Source organism: Leucopleurus acutus (genome assembly GCF_964270905.1).
Source record: "Leucopleurus acutus genome assembly, chromosome: 5".
In the NCBI taxonomy this organism is placed as follows: domain Eukaryota; kingdom Metazoa; phylum Chordata; class Mammalia; order Artiodactyla; family Delphinidae; genus Leucopleurus; species Leucopleurus acutus.
Genome location: NC_139147.1, coordinates 60,190,295 through 60,215,168, shown reverse-complemented (window position 1 = coordinate 60,215,168; position 24,874 = coordinate 60,190,295). Strand labels below are relative to the sequence as shown.

The window sequence follows — 24,874 nt, the reverse complement described above, 5'->3', positions numbered from 1 at the left end:
GAAGGTCATACTGGAGACTACCAGCTGGGAAGACCAGGGTCGGGGAAGACTGATCTTGTTGAAGTGGGAGAGGTGAGGGAGGGGTGGAAAAATCTGGCTTTTACCGCCAAGGCCTACCCAGCAAGCCCCACAAGTTGCGTCGTAAGATATGGGAGGAGGAAGATGACGCCGGAAGGCAGAGCCCAGTAGAAAGATGGAGGTCCTCAAGTGGAGGGGGAAGGGTACTCGGAGGCCTGCAGTGCGGCTGCGCGCCGGGCTGCCGACGCGCCGGCGCGCAGAGGGGGCGGGGTGAAAGGTCACAGCGCGGCGGCGGGTCGGGCTGGCGGCTGCGGTGGCGGAGGGCGGGAGGCGAGTGCCCAGTGTGCACGTGTGGAGAAGCGGCGGCACCAGCGCGGCGGCGGGAGGCACCCCCGCCCCCTCTGGAGACGCAGGGCCGCGCTCGACTCTCGCGGCCTCCGTCACCCGCTCAGCTCCCTGCCCTAAGCGAGGAGGCCGGCTTGCGGGGTGGAGTGGCCCGAGCTGAGGGCGCGGAGAGCTCAGGGCGGCGACGACAACGGCGTTGATATCGGTGGTAACAACGGCCTCAGCAGGCGGGGAAGATGAAAGGGTGAGGAAGGGCAGCCGGGCAGGGCCCGACCGGCGGGGGAGAGGGGCTGCGAAGGAAGGGAGAGACTCCGGGCGAAGACCCGGCGGAGGGAGGTTTCTGGGCTTCTCTGCTCATGGAGGGGGCGGAGGCTCGGCTCCGGCTGCTGGCGGGCGAGACCCGGGGAGCCTAGGGTTTGGGCCTGGAGGACGAGTGCGGGTTTAGTGCACACCAGCTGCTGAGTGGGGCAGCGGGGAAAAGCTGTCGTGAGGCGCCTGGGGCCTCCTGCCCGGGCGCGGACTGCGGAGCCACCCCCGGCCCGCCCCTCCGAGTGAAGCGGTTTGGGTGTCCTCTTCAGATCCCGGCTCGACACTGAGAACTGTGGTCTTTGACACCTTTCGGGCTTATTCACACTTGGAAGCCGTGCAGAACCTTCTGGAGGGAGCAGGAATTGGAATAAAGAGCACGGAAAGGAGTATTAAGAGCTAGTGACTCAACTGGATTTGGGTTGGGTCAGAGCGAGTGGAGGAGGGGGAGAGAGCGTGAGCACTGAAGACTTGGGGTGCCAAAATGTTTAAGGAAGTGTTGCTGATCAGTAGGTGGAGCTATTGCTCCAGCCGTTTACTGTTGCCCTTGTGCCGCGAGGGGGTCCTGGGTTCCTAGTGAAGCTTTCTTCAGGGGTTTGGCAAAGTGAATATTCTTTCACAGGTTCCCTCTTGGACAAAGTTAGGGATTATTTTGGTTCGACTATTTCCATTTGGATAAGATGTCATCTTACTATTAAATGGCATACTGTTAAAGTATTAATTACCTAACACTGTGTTTTAACATATTGACGGAGGGAGCCGTTTTGAAGCTTGCCTTTACCCTCCTTAAAGAACGAAATGGAATCTTAATCAGTGTTAAAAGCTTTCTGAGGTGCTGAGTGTTTTCTACGATAGCAAGTCAGTTAAAGAATTGTAACTGTTTTGAGTTAGCGAAGCCTTTCAGACTGTTAAGCAGCCCTTTTGAAGATGAAGTCTGTTCGAAGTAATCTCATACTGCCTAAAACAAGGGTCTGTATATTACTTCGGTGTGTATATGTGTTTGAGGTCGCAGAAGAGGGCCAAGAAAGTTTAATTTGAAGGTCTGTAGCGTGATTCCTTACTCTGATTTTGCTTTAAATATTGAGAATCCATTGTAATGTCGAATTGCGTGTTTTGTATCAAGTTTAGAAATTATGAAGAAATTTTCACAGTACCTGCATTAATTCACATCAAGTTCTAAAGAGTTCCAATCAGGATACTAATTGAGGGGGTATTTGAAGTACGTGCTGCACTTGAATCATGATCTAGGAAGTTTGGCTGTTTTGTATATGATCCAATATAACTTGGCGAGATTTATCTCTTTTTTCCTTGAGTATGGATGCTGTCTCTTAGTTGTTTTTGTGTTCTCATTGGCACTCAGTGCTTATTTGTCTTTGTTAAAGTAATAAAAATGAGGCTGAAGAGTTCTTGGTGTTGAGCTTGTGCACGGATTTATAAAGGAATGCCTCCAAGGAATTATTCTGGATGTTTAGATCCAAGATCTTTTGATCTAGCTCAGTCTGCCTAGGATGTAATGCTCTTCCTGATACTAACTTGGCAATAGAAGTAATCTACCGTCAGTTAACATACTTATGAGGCAATTATCTTTTTATTTAAAATGGTTATTTTATATGTAACAAACTGATGGAGGCCAATCTCCAGAAATGAGTAACTGGTCAAATTTAGAGGAAATTTATAGTTACTGAACCTGTACCTTATGCCAGCAACTATGCCTAAAATGTAGAGTCCTTAAGTCTAGTTCCTATCACCTCTTACTATTGGGAGCTTAAGATCATGTTCTTAATGGTAAACTTTTAAGATGATTTCAGAGGAACTTCTAAGGTGAACTAACTCCCAGGTAAGATGGGACTGTAAAATTTTTTTCATTTGTTAGTCTTGCCCTTAAGGCACTGAACAAATGAAGACAGTGGATATTATTTAAAAGATTTTAAGGTTCTTGAGTTCAAAGATTTGTATCACCGTGTACAATGCAGTCAGTGTTATAGTCCTGACTCTTGGTTTATGAAGGCCTGTGAAAATGAAACAGTGGTCCTGATTATGTGGTTTTTGTACGAAATTTTATTTGCTAAGTGTTTTATTGTATATTGAGCTAATTCAACTGTAAGTTGAATACAAATATCTAAAATTGAAAACATGCAGAACTCCTCACTCTGAATCAGTCTACTGTTTCAATATTTTACATCGTTGCCTATATGGTCTATCGTTTTGAAACCTTTAAAACTTAACTGTTTTACCTGGCTTTTTCTAAATATTTTTACTTAGTTTTTTATTAGTAGCAGTAGGACATTCCATGGTATTGGCATGTATTTGCCTTTCCTCCATAGTAGATAAGCTTCCAGTTGTTAATTACTGCATGCATTTATATGCATGGTTTAGAAATTTGAAGTATATTATGAGGTGTTACTTGTACTGAGGTTGCTTGTTTTTATGAACCAGGGACATTATAGGTTGAATTTGTGGATGGTAAGCTGATTATTTTTATCTGTTCCCCTGTAGGGAGGGTGATATTCAAGCAAGAAGGTATGCTATACACAGCCATGACTGAAATGAGATGGCAGTGTAATAGTCGATATAATAGAAAGTAAAACTGAGTCCATTTGCCCTTCAATTGTAGCAAAGAGGTGTAAATTCTAATAAAGATGTCTTTAACTAGATGTGAACAAAATAAAGATGACAGCAATAATATAGTATATAGAACAGTGTAGTTTCCTAATTGAAGTGTTAAAATATAAGATTCTGCAAGTAGAAATGAGTCTGTGTTGAAGAACTCAGAAAATAATTGGTACCTCTGACAGTTTATAGACTGGAAAAGGGCACAAATAACTTTACTGAGGTGCTAGAGACATTCTGTATCTTTACCTTGGGTATTGGTTGCAGAGGTGTATACATATGTATAAAATCATTGAGCTGTAACAAGATTTGTGCTCTTTACTGAGTGTATCTTATATGTCAATAAAAGTTTTTTTTTTAAAGGTTTTATTGCTGTTTTTGTCAGGGAAAAAAAAAACAAAAAAAGGAAGCCAGTAAGGCCGAAGTATGTAGAATTCAGGAACTTTTGTAAAACTGCAATTCATACTCCTTGCTTCTGTGAAGCCAATGATTTGTAGGATGTTGATTAAGTTACTGGATTTTAACAAATACTTTGTAATGTTCCCTTGCTTTGTTCAGATGAATTCATATAAAATATAATCTGTCTGTACCATAATTTTAAAAAATCAATATCCTAACTAATATAAAGGAGAATAAAAGGAAAGTAAACTGCAGTAAGATATCTATTTCAATATGCAGATGAGCAGGTACAACAACACCATAAATCATAAGACCAGGTGTTTGCATCTATCTGTAAATATAATCAACTATATAATTTAAAAAGTATATCTGCTACCAGTACAGATGTGTGCATTGGTGAGTAATGCTGTGTTGCCATCAGTGTTGTGATTTCTTCCCCAAATTGTGGACAACTGTTAGTAAAGTTCTGAACAAAACGCACAATAATCAAGAACTGTGGGTTGGGAAAGATTTTTAAAAGGCACTCATAAAGCATTATCTTTCAAAGCCAGTGCTTTTGCCAGACCAAACTAATATCTATATTAAATTTCACTTTGCTAAATCCTCTCTTTTGGTCTGTAGAAATTCTTTTGACTCCTGATTTTCTCTTCTAGGTATTAGCTATGGCTTCCAGCTTTGTGCCATCTGGAAAGATACACCTTCTTAATTATTTAAATGGCTGTCCTTTTTTCTTGTTTTAAAAGTGCAGCCTACAGAAACCGTTAGAATACCAGTACTAATCAATAGAAACGTCCTTCGCGTCACAGAAATGAGAATTGTATGATTATAGTTTAATAACTTACAAAATTGTATAATTGTGCTATCACAGAACACTCCTTTCTCTTGAGCTGTTCTCTTCCATCATGTGCTGTTTACATTCATTCAGTGCCTGACTTATTAGCAGAACGTTAGTCCTGTCTTGTCCAATACAGTAGCGACTAGCTATGTTTGGCTGGGGAGCAGTTGAAATGTGTCTTGTGTTACTGAGGAGCTGAATTAAAATGTCAGTTGTTGGACAATTTTTATGTGTGTTTCGAACAACTTGGATGTGTGAATCCACTGTAAATTTTATGAAATATAAGTACAGATAAAACATTTCCAAGGAAAATTACCATCTGAATTGAGACGTGCTGTAAGTGTAATGTGCACTGGATTTAAAGACTTAGTATGAAAAAAAGATTTTTTTAAAAGGTCATTAATTTTATTTTGATTACATGTTGCAATGATTTCAGCTGTTTCTTTATGCCTTGTTAATGTAGATATTAGGGGAAAAAAGTTTTTTTTAACAGGGATTTGAACCCTGGACCTAGAAATTTTTAAATTACATATGTGACTCAAATTATATTTCTGTTGGACTGTGCTGTGCTAGACCCTGAAAAAAACGAATTTGTCTAAAACATGATCTCTTCCCTTAGGATCTAGTTCCTGGATGGTAAATGTTTCAAATGTGGGACAACACATAGTGTGTGGCTGTTTATACCTCTGTGGTAACCACTCCTGGTTTTCAATTAAGATATTATAATCCAGTAGTATCCTCTGGGTAAATGAAGGGGTAATTGGAAGTATGTATTTGCCTTGCCTGAGCTAGTATGACCTGTATTCTACCTCTGTCATTGCTGAAGCTGTTCTTAAGGGAAAACCTTGTTTCCCAAGTTCAGACTTCTCCTCTCAGTCTTCAGTAGAGCAGAATGCTTGCTTGTATAACTACTGGACACACATCCTTAATTATTTCTTTTGGATAATTCACTAGAGGAGAATTTTTTGGATCAGAAAGTACTGCCATTTTTAAAGCTCCGATATTTGTTGCCAACTGACCTCCAGAAAGATAGTAACACTTTATACTGCCAGCAGTGTATGAGAGTGCCCTTCTCTTCTTCAAGGGCTAGTGGAGAAAGGGAGGAGCACTTGCAGAAACTTAAAGGAAAATGGAGGAAGACATTGTGGCTGCCATTTCAGTGATGGGTGATGTAAATTACCTTTGTCTGCGATGAGTGGCATACATTGAGCATTTCTAAAATGATAGAAATAACTAATAGTGTCTTGACAAGTTGATTTGGAGGACATATACACATATACCCTTAATTCTAATTTTACTTTGCTGATTAGGTGATAAATGGCCTTTCTTTCTTCCTTTCCTGTTGATTACTTGGTGGAGTTGGACATTTCCCACTTTTACTGGCCATTTGTATGCATTTTAAATATTTCTTATTTCTCCTTCCAGAAAACTAAGATATATTTAAGGAAATATTTGGATGCCTCCCACCCCCCAGAATGTAGTTTGTTATTTATAGCATAATTTATCTTCAAAAAGGAGACTTACTATAATGCAGAAGGCATTTGAACTAAAAGCAACCACATTTTATAGTTCAGTGTGCCACCAATAATAGTTAGCAATAGTAGGGACACTGACTAATAAGTTTCTTGGCTTCTGGGCCCTCATTTCTTTGTCTCTTTTGCAGCTTGTGGGATCTTTAGTTCCCCAACCAGGGATTGAACCCAGGCCCCGGCAGTGAAATCACTGAGTCCTAACCACTGGACCACCAGGAATTCCCTCATTTCTTTGTCTTTAAAGAGAACAGCTTGAACCTGAATAGGAAAGGCTGAAGGTTTGAGTTCTTGTGCCAGTTCTAATCTGTTGACAGTATCTTATCAGTATTATATTTAGTCTGTTGGTAGCTTTGATGAGTTCTCAGACTGTGGGGAAAACAAGTGATGTCATTGATTATTAATGGCACGTGTGTCGCACGTTTGCCATTCCTGGTCTCTGTCAGCTCTAGCTTTCTATGATAGCAAGAAACAAAACTTTGGAATCATATTTGAATTGTTCTCTTTTAAGCTGAACTCTTCATTTTGCTCTTGTGTCTGCTTTTTGGGACCTGCTCTCCCATCCCTTCCCCATGCCACTATTACCTTTTACAGAGGAGGCACTGTTAAGGCAATGTGCCAGGCAGTAGTCTCATTTAATCCTCACAGTAGCTCTAAGATAGTATCCATAGTCTACTAATGTATCTGTAAATATAGTATAAAACAAATATAGAGGTGGGCCAAGAAGGGAAGAAAGCTTGTTGGGTGGTGGGGTTTTTGAGTAGTTTTATATGGCCAGAAAACAATGGGGGGGGGGTGTTGGGGAGAAGGCTAGGCCAGTGGCCACAGCTAGGCGATGAAGGACTACTTGAATTTTATTTGGTAGATTATGCGCAATTTTTTTGAAAGATTTTACGCAGAGAAGTAAAGTGGTCAGATTTGTGTTTTAGAAGGATTATTCTGACTGCATTGTGATGGCTTTGTCTCCTTGGCTCTAGTCTTATTCCCCTTTATTAGGCTATTAAAATATGTGTTGAAATGAGGGGTTGAAATGATGGCCTGAACCATGCTGCTAAGAGAAAGGGTATAGGAACAGGTTATAAAGTTAGTTGGGAGGCAGAATTATCAGGGATTAAAATGGGATGTTAGAGTGCATCTGAAGCTCAGTGTCTGTATTGGATGAATGATGGAGCTGTTCAGAAAGGTAGAGAACAGATTTCCTATGGAGAACGATGAGTTCAGTTTTTGATGTGTTGAATTTGTGATTCCTGTAGAGATAGCCAGTAAGCCGTTGGAAATATGTGCTTGAATTCAGTTTTGTAAGTAAAAACATCAGTGTTTAGGTAGTAGTAGGGAAAGAGCCATAGCTGGGAAGGGGCTCTCCTAATTGAACATATAGATAACGATGGAAAAATTTTTCAAAGGATAATTTTACTCTTTTTTAGGTTATAACCTTGAGTATATTGTGTCCCTGTGTGTGTTTAGCATTTCTGGTACCCAACCAAATAATTACTGAGATTTTTACACACCTGATACTTGCAGTCACACAGCTTGGAGGACTGATTCACCCACCACTGCTTTTTTGATAACCTGCTAAACCTCTAGAACAGTGACTCTCAACCAGCGGTACACCTCCCACCCCACTCTGGACATCTGATAATGTCTGGAGACATTTTTAGTTGTCACAGTGGGATGGGATGGTTACCGACATCTAGTGGGTAAGGCTAGCAATGCTGCGAAACATCCCAGGGTGCTCTGGGAAAGCCCTCACAACAAAATTATCAAGCCCTAAATATCAGTAGTACCAAGATTGAGAAACTGCTCTAAAATCTAGATGAGATGAAAGAGAGCTCATCGGTTTTACTAAGGTCCTAGAGATTCTTAGATTTACTAAAAGTAATTTAGCAATCCTTGAAATAGTTGAGGTTCTGCCCTAAGTCTTGTAGTTCAGTAGAAGAGGTAAGGTTCGAAAACAGATGCTTATAGCAGTGCAGAAGTTCTGTGCCTTGGAAGAGTACAACTGTAATACAGTTCAAATGAGGTGGAAACCTCAGCAGGATGACAGGTTAAGGCCTCATGAGCAGTTAGTATTTAAGCTGTGCTTTGATAAATGCTGAGAGGGCTTACTTTTAGGTTGAAGGAATTTATACTTTAGAGGAATCACTCTTTCATGTAATTTACTTGAAGGCAAGAGTTTAGAACCAGATTACTGCTAGCTAAGAAAAAATTATCTCTAAGCCCCTTGAAATTTTTAATCAAAGGACCATGGGCATACTTTGATCCTTGCCAGAAGACTTAAATTTTATGCAAAAGTCCTTTATCAGTACACCTTAGATAAATGTTGGGTATTTCTCTCTCTCTCTTAACCTTGAGAAGTAAAGATGACTCCTTTGAGGGAAGTCATATGGTGTGGCTAATCTTGCACTATAATGGAATTCATAGACATAAGCCTGATTCTGGCTTTATTGATAATTGACTGTATAACTACAGGCACATCTGTCTCTGGGCTTCAGTTCCATCATCTGCAAAATGAAGGGGAAGAGAGCCAGTGGTTCTAAGGTCCCTTCCAGATCAAACACTCTTCATAAGAAGTGACCAGACAGTTAAAATTTTGTGCCAGGGTGCACTTAAATACCCATCTAAAGTATAAAGACTTTAAGCTTTCTCTATACATCATTTCCTCTTTTTGCTATGTAACTTTAGCAGTCAGACTTTGCGCAAGAAAGACCCACTTTTGTGTAGTCGTATCTCCATCTTGTGGCCTTTCAGAATATTGCCACTAAATTTTGTTTTTGTAATTATGGCCATAATTGACAATACCCTTAAAAGCTAGAAACATTTGAGTGCTTATTATCTGATGTTGCTGTACTAAATACTTTTCCCATGATAAATACCACTTGTTTTTTAAGCCAAGGGTAAAGGTTTCCTACTACCATATTCTAAGTGCAAAGATTATTTGAGATTTGACTGAGTAACAGGCTAATCTTGTGGTGCTACTCTCTAAAAGTAGGAGGCAAGTAGCTGTGTTTTCCAGATCTAAGGGCTTGGTTCACATTTCTGTGGATGCTTGTACTGTATGAATCTGTCCGCCCCTCCTTAGACCTTAGTCTCAAAACTTTGGTATGAAGATGCGTTAGAGTTTGTTATGGATTTGAAAAACAAGAAAAAATAACATGTCACATGAATTTACTTGAGCTAAGAGAATAATTTAGTTACTTTAATAACTACTGTCTTCAGTTTTTTACTTAGAGTTTGTGAACTCTAGTGCCAACAGGAACCCAGGACCTGGGACCAAGCAGATAAGGTAAATGAATAAAACAAGAAACGTAGGCTTTATGTAAAATCTCCTGATTTAAGTATTAGCAACCAAGTTAATTTGGAAAAACAAAAAATTGTTGAGTCAAGTAGATGTGGCCACATGGCTGATTTGACTTCTAGGCTAGGAATTTGGGGCTTATCTACAGAACAGAGGTCTTGAACCAATAAATTAAAAATAGTCTATATTGTTAAATTATATTGAAATCTTACCTGAAGTAAGCAGTCAGTGTAGTGATTTTAAAAACCCAGCTTTCAGAGTTAGGCTGATTTGAGTTTGGGTCACAGTTCCTCAATACCAGTTATGTCACATACATTAAAGCTATAGTGTATCATACTGTACTGCTTGCATAAGGGAAATGATTAACATTTTATGGGGAAATGATTAGCATTTTATGGAAACCCACTCTGATCATATAGTGTATTTTTTTTGCAGTGGTCTATTCCACTTCCCTGTGCCTGTCTTTAGTCTCTATTTCCCTTACCAGACTCCTTGGATTTAGAAATTTACACACATGCAGTAGGAAGTTTCTTGATTAAAGTGGGTGTTTAATTTGTATGGTTAAAAGAACAAGCTTTATTACAGAAGTAAAGATTCCAAGGTAGGATGTGGGAATTTGAGTTTTTAACCGGCAGAATGATTCTGGTGTATAGCCAGGTTTGGAACCCAGTCTTGGATTTTACGACACTGCTTCTCCAGATTTATCCCTACTCTCTTGAACATTGTTTCTCAGACATGTTTATGGGCTCCTACTCTTTTACTTCTGAAATGTCACTTCACACCACTAGAATAACTATAAACAGAAAGGCAGTAAAAAGCATTGGTGAGGATGTGGAGAAACTGGAACCCTAAAACATAGCTAATGGGAATGTAAATGGTCTGGCCACTTAGGGAAACAGTTTAGCAACATATTAGTTTTCCCTTACTACTGTAACAAATTACTACAAATTTAGTGGCTTAAACAACACAAATGTATCATCTTTGTTCTTTTTTTTTTTTTTTGGTGGTCCACGGGCCTCTCACTGCTGTGGCCTCTCCGGTTGCGGAGCGCAGGCTCCGGACGCGCAGGCTCAGCGGCCATGGCTCACGGGCCCAGCCGCTCCGCGGCATGCGGGATCCTCCCAGACCGGGGCACGAACCCATGTCCCCTACATCGGCAGACGGACTCTCAACCACTGCGCCACCAGGGAAGCCCCATCTTTGTTCTTGAGACCGAAAGTCTGAAAGGGGTTTCACTCTGTTAAAATCAAGATGATGGTAGGTATAGTTGACTCCTGTCTACCTGAAATTTTAGCATGTGACCTTATTTAGAAATAGGATCTTTGCAAATGTAATTAAGATGAGGTCATACTCAATTGGGGTGGGCCCTAAATGACTAATGTCCTTATAAGAAGAGAGCATACATACACACAGAAGACCATGTGAAGATAGAGGCAGACATTAGAGTTATGCTGCCACAAGCCAAGAAACACCTGAGGCCACCAGAAGCTGGCAAAGGGCAAGGAAAGATTCTGCTCCAGAGCCTAGAGGGCATGGCCCTGCTGACATTCTGATTTTGGACTTCCAGCCTCCAGTACTTCGAGAGAATACAGTTCTGTTGTTTTAAGCCACTGAGTTTGTGGTAATTTGTTAAGGCAGCTCTGGGAAACTGATACAACAGGACTGTGTTTCTTCTAGAGGCTCAAGATGATGTAACATTTCCTTGCCTTTTCAGCTTCTAAGACCACTTGCATTCCTTGGTTCATGAGCCTTCATCTTCAAAGCCAGCAGCATAGCATCTTTAAGTCTCTCGTGTCTCTGCTCTTAATCATATCTTCTCTGACTCCTAAGGACCTGTGTGATTACAAGGGGCCCACCCAGATAATCCTGGTTAATTTTCCCATCTCAGGATCTTACATCTGCAAAGTCCTTTTTTCATGTAAAATAACATATTAAAGGTTCCTGAGATTAGAACATGGACAGCCTCCAGGGGCCATTATTCTGCCTACGAGAGGCAGTTTCTTTAAAAAGTAAAACATGTATCCCAGTGTTCATTGCAGCACTATTTATAATAGCCAGGACATGGAAACAACTGAAATGTCCAATGACAGATGAATGGAAAAGAAGATGTGGTACATATATACAATGGAATATTACTCAGCCATAAAAAGGAATGAAATTGGGTCATTTGTAGAGATGTGGATGGACCTAGAGTCTGTCATACAGAGTGAAGTAAGCCAGAAAAAGAAAAATATCATGTATTAACACATATATGTGGAATCTAGAAAAATGGTGCAGATGAACCTATTTACAGGGCAGGAATAGAGACGTCGACATAGAGGACGGACATGTGGACGCGGGGCAGGGGAGAGGAGGGTGGGATGAATTGGGAGATGAGGATGGACATATATACACTACCATGCATAAAACAGATAGCTAGTGGGAACATGCTATAAAGCATAGGAGGCTCAGCTCGGTGCTCTGTTGACGACCTAGATGGGTGGGGTGGGAGGGAGGTCCAAGAGGGCGGGGATATAGGTATACATATAGCTGATTTACTTCATTGTACAGTAGAAACGAACACAACATTGTAAAGCAGTTAAACTCCAATTAAAAAAAAAAAAGTGAAACATATTTGCCATACGACCCAGCAGTCCCACTTCTAAGTATCTACCAGAAAAAAACTAAAGCCTATGTCTGCACACATACTTGTATGCAGTAATCATAGCAACATTGTTTATAAAAGCCAGGAAGTAAATACAGTTAAAATGCCCATCAAGTGGTAAATGGATAAACAAAATGTGGTATATTCATACAATGGAGTACTGTTCCACTACTGACACAAATTGCAATACGGGTGAACCTCAAAAACATTATGTTGTGTGAAGGAAGTCTAGTCCAAAAGATCACATTTATTGTATGAAATGTTCAGAAATGGCAAGTCTTTAGAAAGAAGGTAGATTTAGTGGTTGGCTTGGAGTAGGTAAGGGGATCTATCTCAGCTGTGCACAAGGGATTTTGGGGGTGTGATGTGAGTACTCTAAAGCTGAATTGAGGTGATGATTTCACAACCCTATAAATAGTTTAAAACCATTGAATTGTACACTTAAAATAGGTGAATTTTATAGTATGTAAATTATACCTCAAGAGGGCTGTTTAAGAGAAAAATAAATGAGAGGGTTGTAAGGGGATGAGGCTCATACACCTAAATGTAATAAAACTTCTAGAAGAAAACAAAAATCTAAATGTTAGTGGCCTTGGGTTAGGCAAAGATTTGTTAGATATTACCCTGAAAAGCATGATCCACAAAAGAAATTCATCAAAATGTATAACTTCTGCTGTGTGAAAAACACTGTTAAGAAAATGAAAAAAGCCACAGACTGGGAGAAATCCTCTGCAACATACATAACTCGCAAAGGACATGTATTCACAGTAACTTAAATCTCAATTGGAACCCAGGATTTTTTTAAGAGCAAAAGATTTCAACAGCACCTTTACCAACGAAGATAATATGGGTAGCAAAGAAGTACATGAAAAGATGTTCACCATTATTTAGGGATATGCAAATTAGAACTGCAGTGAAATGTCAGTACACACCTATTAGAATGGCATAAATTTTAAAAGTTGATAGTGCCAAACACTGGTTTCAATGCAGAACACCTGAAACTCTTGTACACTTAACTAATGATCCAGTATCCCCTCTCCTATGTATGTATTCAAGGGAAAGAAAAACTTATGTTCACACAAGAACCTGTACATAAATTGTTTGTGGCAGCTTTATTCATAATCTGCAAAAACTGGAAACACCCAAATGCCCTTCAAGAAAAGTATAAACCATGGTACATCCATACAATGGAGTACTACTCAGCAATAGCAAGGAATGAAGTTGATACAGTAGTGTGGTGAATCTCAAAGGCATTGTGCTGAATGAAAGAAGCCAAGAAAATTGGAATGTATTGTGTGATTCCATTTATGTGGTATTCTTGAAAAGGCAAAACTATGGGAAACAAAACATTAATGGTTCTGTGGGAGTGGTGGTAGAGCTGAACTACAAAGGGTCATGTGGGAGACTTTTGGGGTGATAGAACCATTGTGTTTCTTGATAATTGTGGTAGTTAGGTGACTATATGTATTTGTCAAAACTCAGAACTATATGCCTGAAGTTAATTTAATTTTATATAGGGAATTCCTTGGCGGTCCAGTGGTTAGGACTTGGTGCTTTCACTGCTGTGGGCCTGGGTTCGATCCCTGGTTGGGGAACTAAGATCCCACAAGCCATGCAGCAAAAAAAAAAAAAATGAATTAAAAAAAGGTTTATGTGAACTTTTAAAAGTTTTTTTTTGTTTTCTTTTAGCTAAGAAATTTTTTTTTCCCTAAGAAAGTAAATTGACCCCCCAAAACGGCTGGAAAATAAAGGAGCAACTAATAGTTGATACAAATTAGAAAATTGCAAGCTGGTGGACTTGAATGCACTATGACAATAATTATATTAAATCTGAACAGACTAAATACTCTGATTACCAAATTAAAGGAACAAGACTCTTATGCATTTGCTGTTTATAAAAAGACACTTTAAATATAAGGCCACAGAAGTTCAAAGTAAAGGGTGGTAGAAGATATACCATGCAACATTGATGAGAAGAAAACAGTGTGTCTATATTTATGATAAACAAAGTAGACTTTAAGGCAAGGAATATTACAGCGAAGAGGGACATTTCAAAATGATAACAGGATCAATTCATCAACTCATAACAGTCCCAAATATTTATGCTGTTAATAACATAACTTGAAAATACAGAAGCAAGCATTGACAGAACTGAAGAGCAAGAAGAACACTTCCAAACTTTCTTTGAGGCCAAGAAACCTTATTGATAAGAAAACCTATCAAGAATATTATAAGGGGAAAAAAGAGTGTGTCAGAGTAAGACTTCCTGACATATCATTTGAACAGACCTAAAGGAGGTGAGAGAGTAAACTTGCAGCCAAGAATGGAAAGGCCACCAACTTAGATAGGGAAAGCTTCAGGTGAAGCACATTTTGTGGGGAAGATCAGATAGCTAGTGTTGGATATGTTTAATTTGAGCTGTCTACTAGAGATGCTTTGGCATTTAGGAGTGATTTCTAGGCTAGAGACAGAAATTTGGGAGTTGGCAGCATTAAATCCATAGGACTATATATAGATTGAGGTCACCGAGAGAATGTAGAGAAGACAATGAAGTACCATCTTGATGTGCAAGGCCCTCCTCTCCAGCCCCGGCTTCCACATGTACACAAAGCATACTTTGTTTTACTATAGCAAACTGCCTGTGGTTTGGGGAATACATGAATGTAAACTCCTTTGCATTCCAGGTGTTAGCACATAGGTGTTGAAATATTTATTGAAATAGAACTGATTTATGCTTTGAATAGGCAACTATTATGTTCATAAGAACTATAGAAAATTTAAGATTCATGATGGAGTTCTTAAAATCTCTATTATTTAATTTTCTAATCAAGTTCTTTTAACTTCTAAAAGCTTTTGGTTGTTTACAGTCAAATAATGTTCTAATTTACTTGTTATTCCTACATAACTATGTTTATGCCTTTGGTACTACATGTTCTTTACTGAATTATATTTACAAGTTGATGATATTACTCTGATATATTTAGAATATCCACATCTTAGAATAATTTGGAGCTAAGTGATCAGGATTACAGAAAAGTTCCATTTCAGTCAGACATATCATGTTCAGGAGAGTTAAACTGTATCTGAAGGTGAATTTTGCTGACAAAGTTATATTTAATAGACATTTAATAATTCTGTTTCTAGTATATGCTGACAGTCTGGTAATAATAAAAGTTGATTATAAACAGCAAGGTCCTACTGTATAGCACAGGGAACTATATGCAGTCTCCTGGGATAAACCATAATGGAAAAGAATATTAAACAAAGAATGTATATATGTATAAAACTGAGTCACTTTGCTGTACAGCAGAGATTGGCACAATATTGTAAATCAACTATACTTCAATTTAAAAAAATCAAACTTGATTAATTTCTTTCTTAAACAGCTACCGAACAATACAGTATTCCAATTCTGCTTTAAAACTTGTCAGTATATATGTGCATAGAAGAATATTAGAAGACCATATGTCTAACTCATTTCTATGGTGTTGGGTTTGTTTGTTTTTTTAATCAAGACACACTTTTTTTTTTTAAATTAGGCATGGTAAGATTAAGCTGCTTATTCTCTAATGATTCAATATTGTATTCTGTATTTAGTCTTGATCTGCCCACCCTAATGGAAATTTTTTTAGTAGTTACCTTTTATTAGTTTCAGTCTACCACACTGCACCATGACCACCTTTTCCTTCTGTATGAAGTCATGAAATACCTGGTTATTATCCTTTTAAAACTTACACTTGAAGCATGGTAATTACCTAGAAGTTATTCTTAAACTCTTAAAAACTCAAGTTCTTTCACTTATTATCTAGAATCTTAACTTCCTAGATTCTGAAGTTTTCCTTTATTGTTTTTTACTATTAGATTTCATAATGTAATTTTTCAATCACTATTAAAATACAGAGACTGGCTTTTAAGTGCAGTGGAGTAATTTTTTTTTTTTTTTTTTTTTCCTGTGTGGCATGCGGGATCTTAGTTCCCCAACCAGGGATCGATCCCGAGCCCCCTGCAGTGGAAGTAAGGAGTCCTAACCACTGGACCGCCAGGGAATTCCCCTGGATTAATTTTTAAATGGTGTGTTCTAAATATAATCAATATAATAAGCTATCGTATATTTAAAATAAATTACTGCACCCAATCTGTGGTACTATATTAAAGAGTAGCATTAGGCTGAGTGAAATAAGCCAGATAAAGACAAATAACGCATAGTATTACTTTATTACTTGTATGTGGAATCTTTAAAAAAAAAAAAAAAAAGGCAAGCTCATAGAAACAGAGAGTAGAAAAGTAGTTTCCAGGTGGGGAAGATAGGGAAAGTTTGGTTAAAGTGTACAGACTTTCAGCTATAAGGTGAATAAGTTCGGAGAATCTAAAGTATAACATATTTGATAACACCGTATCGTATAATTTAAATTTGCTAAGAGAGTAGAACTTAAATGTTCTCACCAAAAAAAAAAAAAAAAAAAGGTAGGTGATGGATGTATTAATTAAGTGGGAGGAATCCTTTTTTTAAAAAAAAAGAAGAGACTGTGCAGGTAAGATGTGATCCCTGTATTTTAAGGTGAAATGTCATTTACCTCAGCCTTAAAGAAGAGAAAGCCAGGGTGTGCTTTAATGAAAAGGGAAGTTTTTCTGTGAATGAGACGTAACCTAATGAAAAGGGAAGTTTTTCTGTGAATGAGACGTAACGTAAAGAAGACATGACTCAGTACTTTCCTGGTGGCACAGTGGTTAAGAATCCGCCTGCCAATGCAGGGGACATGGGTTCGATCCCTGGTCCAGGAAGATCCCACATGCCATGGAGTAACTAAGCCCATGCGCCGCAACTACTAAGCCCACGTGCCACCACTACAGAAGCCCTCGCGCCTAGAGCCTGTGCACCGCAACAAGAGAAGCCACTGCAATGAGAAGCTCGCACACTGCGAAGCCTGTGCACGGCAACAAAGAGTAGCCCCCGCTCGTGGCAACTAGAGAAAGCCCACGCGCAGCAACGAAGACCCAATGCAGCCAAAGATAAATACAAATTAAATAAATTTTAAAAAAGAGACATGAGTCATGAAGGGAATTCATTTTAGTCAAATACTTGGGAAGAAGGCCATATTTACTTCATATTTACTCATGTGGCTAGAAATTGAAAGAGAATATAACAGATCTATATATTTTTTACTAAGATGCCTGCATCTTAAAATTTTGTGTGGCTGCTAAGAAACTCAGTGCGCTTACATTTTAAGAAGACATGCAAGATATACAAGGGTGGTTGGTCACAATAGTGAATAATGAAAAACAGTAGCATACAAATGAAATAATTGAGGCAGGAAGGCTAAAGTTCCAAATCAGTATAATGGTCTGTAATCAGGTTTTTTTTGTTCTTTAAGAACTGTAATACATTCTGGTCGTTTCTGATTATCTTATTAACATTTCAGAGAATATTATTATAAAAGTTATCCACAAACCACACATTGTTTGAATGTGCTTTTAAACATTTTTCTGTATGTTAACAAAAGTTGGAGATACATTTATATATATTCCCAGGAAACTATTATCAATGTCTTTCTAATATAAATGTATCATGCTTTATTTAATTAACCAGTCCCCTAATGGTGGACACTCAGATTTTTTTCTTTTCCTTTTTTTTTTTTTAACCATTATAGAAGTGTGATGATTAGCTTTCTTGTTTAGTCGTTTCTGTAACAGAGAGCTTTCAAAACCTCTGTGCATATGATGTAAATGGTTAATTAGGGTGCATTGTTTGCATTTTCCTGCTGTTGACTAATGCAGTTGTGATGTGGAACTAGCACCTAGTGTAGGACATACGTCATTTTCTAGCTGCTTGGTTGGCATCAGATTGTTTTGTTTATTTTTGAACTCATTTTTAGTTTGATTTGACAATTTTTTTTATAAGATACTATTTTTTAAATTTATATTTTGGCTGCGTTGGGTCTTCGTTGCTGTGCTCAGGTTTTCTCTAGTTGCGGCTAGCGGAGACTTCTGTTCATTGCAATGTGCGGGCTTCTCATTGTGGTGGCTTCTCTTGTTGCGGAGCACAGGTTCTAAGCACGCGGGCTTCAGTAGCTGTGGCGCGTCGGCTCAGTAGTTGTGGCTCGCGGGCTCTAGAGCGCAGGCTCAATAGTTGTGGCACCTGGTGGGATCTTCCCGGACCAGGAATTGAACCTGTGTCCCCTGCATTGGCAGGTGGATGACATTGTTTTCTTTAAATGTTTTTATGACCCACTGTTAAGATTTTTTTTTAATTTTTAAAAATTTTTTATTTTATATTGGAGTATAGTTGATTAACAATGTTGTGTTAGTTTCAGGTGTGTTAAGGTTTTTAAGAAGGCAAATAGTGTATATAAGCAACCTCTACAAATGATAGTGCTGGTGATAATAGGAAGAAAAATTGTGTAGATGCTATTCAGGTTTGTCTTGTCACTATTGATCAACCTTTAGCATGTGGTGGTGAGATTGATTTGAGCGCTTAAAAATTTGTTGACAGCTCTGTAGGCAAATCAGCTTTATTACCATGAGTCTGAAACTTTTTAGTGGTTATCCCTTTTCCCATGGAGCCGATTGTTTTGGTTAAGTATGGTTACTTAGCGATGCTACTGTTGTGTTCTTGATAAGTAGTTTTCAAGCTGGGGTTTGTTTTGTTTGGTTGGTTGGTTTTGTTTTGTTTCTGAAATGTAGATTCCCATGTTCCATTTCCAGAGACTGCTTCTGAAGGGGGTGGGGGTGGGACGTCCAGGAATCTGGATTTGGTTGCCACCCTCTGTGACTCTGGTGTATGTGGTTCCTGTGTCCAGTGACCAGAATACACGTGATTCTTGCATATTTTAATTATTTTCTTAGAATAAATTCCTAGAGTGGGGATACTTTGACAAAGGAGGTGTACTTTTTAGGCTTTTTAGTACATAGTTGTAGATTGTCTTCCAGAGATACTGTATCTATTTACATCCCTGCCAGCAGAGTATAAATATCTTACTTGCCACCCCTTTGCCAATTAGGTATCATCAGTCTTTTTGATCAGTAATAGATGTCTTTAAATTTTTCTGAAAATTTCAACATTATATGTAGATTATTATTCTGGCCTTCTTAGTAATTGTTGTTTACTGTATTTGTCTCTAAATGTATACAATTGTATGAAAGCTAGGAGTTGGAACCTGGATGGAATGACTGGCAAAATCTGCTTATTAGTGGTGATCTTCATAGGAGTGTAAGGTTAATGTGAAAGGGTTGGATTTATCAGTCATGTAAAAAAGACTTGGTACCCTTTTAATATGTCCATCTTAACAAATGAAGCTAATTATATTTTATTGAGTACATTTTGGTTTGTTCCAGTAGCCGGATCGAGCTGGGAGATGTGACACCACACAATATTAAGCAGTTGAAGAGATTAAACCAGGTGATCTTTCCAGTCAGCTACAATGACAAGTTCTATAAGGATGTGCTGGAGGTTGGCGAGCTAGCAAAACTTGGTATGATATGGTTTTTCTTCTTCCCTTCGTTTGTTTATTCATGTTCTTGACCTCTAGTTTTTAATATCAGGACAAAAAAAGAGTTAACTGATTTAATCTCCTTGTTTTACAAGTGAGGAAATGGGGGTGATCCAGGTTCTTAGAAGAATCAAGATAAAATAAAATACTTGAATTTCAAAAGGAAATGCTAAATATCTTTTCTTATTTAGGCTGTGTCTGTGTTTTCACATATTTAAGAGGGGTCTTAAATTCTGAAGGTATAGGATATTTTTGAGGCTATTGATACTCAGAGTACCTGATAAAATTTAATTAATGCTAATAACAACAATTTAGTCGTTGTACAAGGGCAGGGAAAGATTCAGTAAAATGTGTTATTCTGTCTGCTAAACTTTGTATCTTTATATTTTCCGTGGCAGCCTATTTCAATGATATTGCAGTAGGTGCAGTATGCTGTAGGGTGGATCATTCACAGAATCAGAAGAGACTTTACATCATGACACTAGGATGTCTGGCACCATACCGAAGGCTAGGAATAGGTAAAATTATTTGTGGGTTTTGGTTTTGTTTTTTTCTTTAAAGAAGCATAAATACATTGGTACTGTTCCTGACCCCACTAAGGCAATATTTCTTCTAGGAATACTGGGAAAGGGTTACTGAATTATGTAAAGTAAGGTGGAAAAGAACTGTTTTATATGTCAGTTGAACATAATTGAATTGAAAGCCCTATATATAAATAGATTTGTTACTAATACCCCTTTTGCTTTTTCTGTTTTCCTTCTTCCTGGAAGGGCTGTATATAAAGATTGCTTGTCTGCTAGCAGTTTTAAACACAGAAGGTAGTGTAGAGAGAAAAAACTTGTGGAAAATCAGGATGTCTGGTGTTTACCTCAAATTCTATTAGGACTCAGTAAGATGTTTAGTTTAAAGATTGATTTTTATGAGATTACTTATTTGCTGTTTGTCTTGTTAATAGGAACTAAAATGTTAAATCATGTCTTAAACATCTGTGAAAAAGATGGCACTTTTGACAACATCTATCTGTAAGTAAAGTCATATTTAATGATCTTATCTAAAGAATTTAATAAATTGGCAATAGAAATCTTTACTAGAAAATTTAAAATCTGGTCACTTATTGTCTTTGGGAAATACCATGGAAGTGGTAGTTATGAAGTTTGTTTTAATAATAGATAATGAACCTGTGATAAAACATTCTTGTTTTGCTTTATTACATTGGGGTGGGAGCTCCAAAGTCACATATGTGAAACCAAGATTAAAACTCAGATCTTCAGAATTTAAGAAATTAATACCATTAATATTACTTTTATCATGCCATCTGTTTGCACTCTGAGTTTTGTTCAAGGCTCTCAGTGACATGCTCATTAGTAGTAGAATTTAATCATCAAAATCAGAGAGTACCTAGCTGATTTATACTTGAATCTTAAGAGTAAGGCTAAGGTGGCAACTATGGATTCTTTTTCTTTTTTTTTTCATTGAAGTATAGTTGATTTACAATGCTGTGCCAATCTCTGCTGTACAGCAAAGTGACTTAAACACATACATACGTTCTTTTTTAATATTCTTTTCCATTTTGGTTTATCCCAGGAGATTGAATATAGTTCCCTATGTGGATTCTTTATAATACAGATATTGAGATTATTCTCATTTTCACTTTGGCATTGGGAGAGATTAAATTATATAATGCTGTTTTGAGGAGTAATTGAGAAAGCACAAATTATTTTCAAAATCTAACATGTTTTTTATCAATCAGAAAGATATATTCAGGCATTTGAGACCCTAGGTTTTGTTTATTTTTTAATGTGTTACTATGGTCTTTGAATCATCCCTATAGTTATCTACGTACTTTTAGTTACAGAAACCTTTTCTCCTCTTGAAATAAAAAATGTTATACTTTAACCTTTGTTGATTTTAAGAATAAATGCTGTTCCTGCATCTCCTCATCTCAGCTAGCTGTCTTCCAAATGTTAGATTAAGAGTTAGGTTAGAGGGCTTCCCTGGTGGCGCAGCGGTTGAGAGTCCGCCTGCCGATGCAGGGGACACGGGTTCGTGCCCCGGTCTGGGAAGATCCCACGTGCCGCAGAGCGGCTGGGCCCGTGAGCCATGACCACTGAGCCTGTGAGTCCGGAGCGTGTGCTCTGCAATGGGAAGGGCCACAACAGTGAGAGAGGTCCACGTACTGCAAAAAAAAAAAAAAAGAGTTAGAAGTATAAATTTGTCATCAAAGTTTCTCTGAAATGAATACCTAATCTTTGTTGATAACTAGTAATTGTAAAGAGAGTCTAACAAATGTCTGCAGTATTCCAGCTCCAACCAATAGCTATTTGTGGAGGACACATAAAAGCTGATGGAATCTTAATTTTTTTTTTTCCGATACCCTCTTGTATCTCAGGCATGTCCAGATCAGCAATGAGTCTGCAATTGACTTCTACAGAAAGTTTGGCTTTGAGATTATTGAGACAAAGAAGAACTACTATAAGAGGATAGAGCCCGCTGATGCTCATGTGCTGCAGAAAAACCTCAAAGTCCCTTCTGGCCAGAACGCAGATGTGCAGAAGACAGACAACTGAACAAATTACAGATGAACTTTCTTGCACTTGCTTGTCGCCAAATAAAAGAGAGGCCCATTGATCCCCCCCCCCTTTCTTTTAAACCTTTCCCCCTTCCTCGTTCTTGTGTTTCCTCCTTTCAAAACTTCCTTCCCTTTCCTCTAAAAGTTTTAAACTTTTAAGGATTTATTAATCATGTTTGGATTGTTTTAGTTTTCTTATTTTTATGAGGTGGTTTGATTGTAGGAAGGAGAAGGTATAGATCTGTTTAGTTTCACAGTTAAGATATATGGTCCCGAAAACTTGAGTGTCAATTTCATTTTTTTTTTTTAATGTCCTGCTTTCACATTGAAGGGCAGAGCCTACAAAATATTGTATATTTCAAAGGACAAGAAGCAGCAGCAGCAATATCTTGTTCTCTAACTCATAGACAAGTTTAGTGTGTTTGTGGTACTTTGGGGTTTTCAAGATTTTGTGGGATACTAATCCCTATACATTGCCTTCACTCCACCTTTTGTCCTTCTGAGTATTATCTCAGGAGTTGGACCATTGTTATCCTTGTAAGAAATACTAAGTTTATTTTGTTCTGTTAAGCAGTTATTTCTTCCTTCCTCGCTGGTGGCTGACGGTGGCTGGGACAGTCTGAGTAAGTAGTATTATACTTTGGTCTCAGCATTTGAGTTAAACTGCTTTTTGCTAATGAGTGGGCTGGTTGTTAGCAGGTTTATTTTTCCTGCTGTTGATTGTTAGAAGTGGCATTAACTTTAGGAGTGTGGGCTGGTGAGATTAATTTTTTTTAATATCCCAGCTAGAGATAATGGCCTTTAACTGACCTAAAGAGGTTTGTTGTGATTTGCTTTTTTTTCTCCTGTCCTTTTTCTTCAGTAAATCCACAATAGTTAGTCAAACCTTAAAAATGGAGTTGATGTCCTTATAGGTCAATGCCCCTAAATAAACCTGAAGCAGGTGTTGTCTCTTGGACATATTAAAAAATACCTAAAAGGAAGCTTAGATGGACTTGTGGCACAATAAATGCATTTAATGTCAGCTAATGCAGACGGTTAGAAGTGTGGCCACTGAGCATTTGATTTTAGAGGAAGGAATATCTAGACAGTATTTTTGAGAATAACATAGCTGTGCTAATTGCTTATCTGTTGGAGAACATCCCAGATTTGCTTACATTCTGTGCCTGTGATATTGAGTTTAAGGATTTGGGGGTGGGGGAATTATTAAACATATTGCTTCTATTCTTGGAAAAAGTAGAAGTCTAGAAGTGTTAATAACGCAAATGTCACTGTGACCTCCTCTACTGACAGGACTGGTTTATGCCAGATCGTTTCCTGGCACATAGGGAGTGGCTTTGACGGGTCGATAACTTTTTGTAAGATAGAAGACATCTGAAATTTTCATGTTTTCCTCCATAATCCCATCTCCAATATTTAAAATTTTCTACATTGCCAATACTGGTGGCCCAAGAAATGTTTTCATTAGACTTTAAAACAATGCACAGAGCTTGAATTTTCTGTCATTTGACTTTAAAAGGAAGATTGATTCATAATATTTATCCTCTTATGTAAATTCTGGCATAAAAGTTTCATCTCTTCAGATATGTTGAATGACGAAATTATTTTACACAATGTTTATGCACATTTTATAATCTTAAGTTCTTATTTGAGAATGTAAAAATACAAGGTACAATAGACTTCAGCAGTCTTAGTTGAGTGCCAAGTATAATATAGAAAAGGAAGATAGTTGATAAATGAATTTATAGGGTTATAATCTTAAGATAGTAAAAATGTAGAAAGACCATGCTGGTTTCTTGGGTATCCGTTTCTTAAGCAGTCCAAATCTAAGCTTAGAAGAAAAGTTTAGCATTAAGCACCTTTACCTTCATGGATAAGCTTCAGCTTGCTCTTGCCAAGAGAAGAATGCTTGAGTTACAGAAGGCATAATTAGTTTGAAGATTCAGCCTTTTTGTAAACTTCGCATATCAGAATAGATTTTGATATATAAATGAGTTTTGTGAGATGACACTGCCTCTATTTCTATAACCATTTCACCTGGACTATCTAATCAGTCCTATGAATGTATCCCTGAATGTGGTTAATGAAAACCGAATAGCTGCCTCATGACAATTAAGTACATATTATTTATGGAGGAAAAAATATTAAATTTTGAATTGAGTGTGTAGGCTCCCTGTCATTTTAGTGTTTCTTTTTCCACACTAGTCACTGACTTTAACCTAAATTGTAAGTGTTTGTAAAGGGTGAATTGTCCTACATCAAACTTACATGAAATAATTCCATCCACTTATGGAGGAGGAGGATGTAGAAGAGGTGGAAGCTGGGCACTAGTTCACGTGCCTATGAGTCAGTAAAGACTGAAATAATGTCCCATGTTCAGTTGGTTATTTTGATAAAAATTATCGTTGAGGTAAATTCTATTAACTGGAAGATCACAGGATATATCCATCATATTTTTCAGGGTAGATAGTTTTTTTCTGTAGGGCAAATAGATAAACATTATATTGTATGGTAATTGCATTTAGGTTCTAAAGAAAAGAATCTGCAGAGAAATCTATGCAATATATAATTTGTCCAGATTAGTTTTCATTTGGGGAGAGAAGTTCTGAAATATCCCCAAAGTGGCTTACTCATCAATTGAAAGTCCTCCAAAAATAGAACTATTGGGAAACCATGACATATGGGGTGGAAAAGAAAAGCTCCCTCAGTTTTTTGGAGGGAATAACTTTAAAAATACTTAAATAGCTGAGTTTATTTGGTGCAGTTAAGATTTAAACTTGTTGATTTTAACATTGCTGTTACATCTGAAATAAACTTACATGATGTTCTGGTAGTAA

General features: G+C 37.9%; 1 protein-coding gene across 1 annotated transcript; it reads left to right on the top strand.

Moving 5' to 3' along the window:
* The first annotated feature begins 314 nt into the window (after positions 1-314).
* Positions 315-24,874, top strand: NAA50 (N-alpha-acetyltransferase 50, NatE catalytic subunit). Its single transcript, XM_082839844.1, has 5 exons — positions 315-607; positions 19,314-19,450; positions 19,867-19,986; positions 20,424-20,490; positions 21,858-24,874. Exons 1-5 carry the CDS (start codon positions 600-602, stop codon positions 22,033-22,035), a joined length of 510 nt encoding a protein of 169 aa, XP_082695970.1. The 5' UTR covers positions 315-599; the 3' UTR covers positions 22,036-24,874.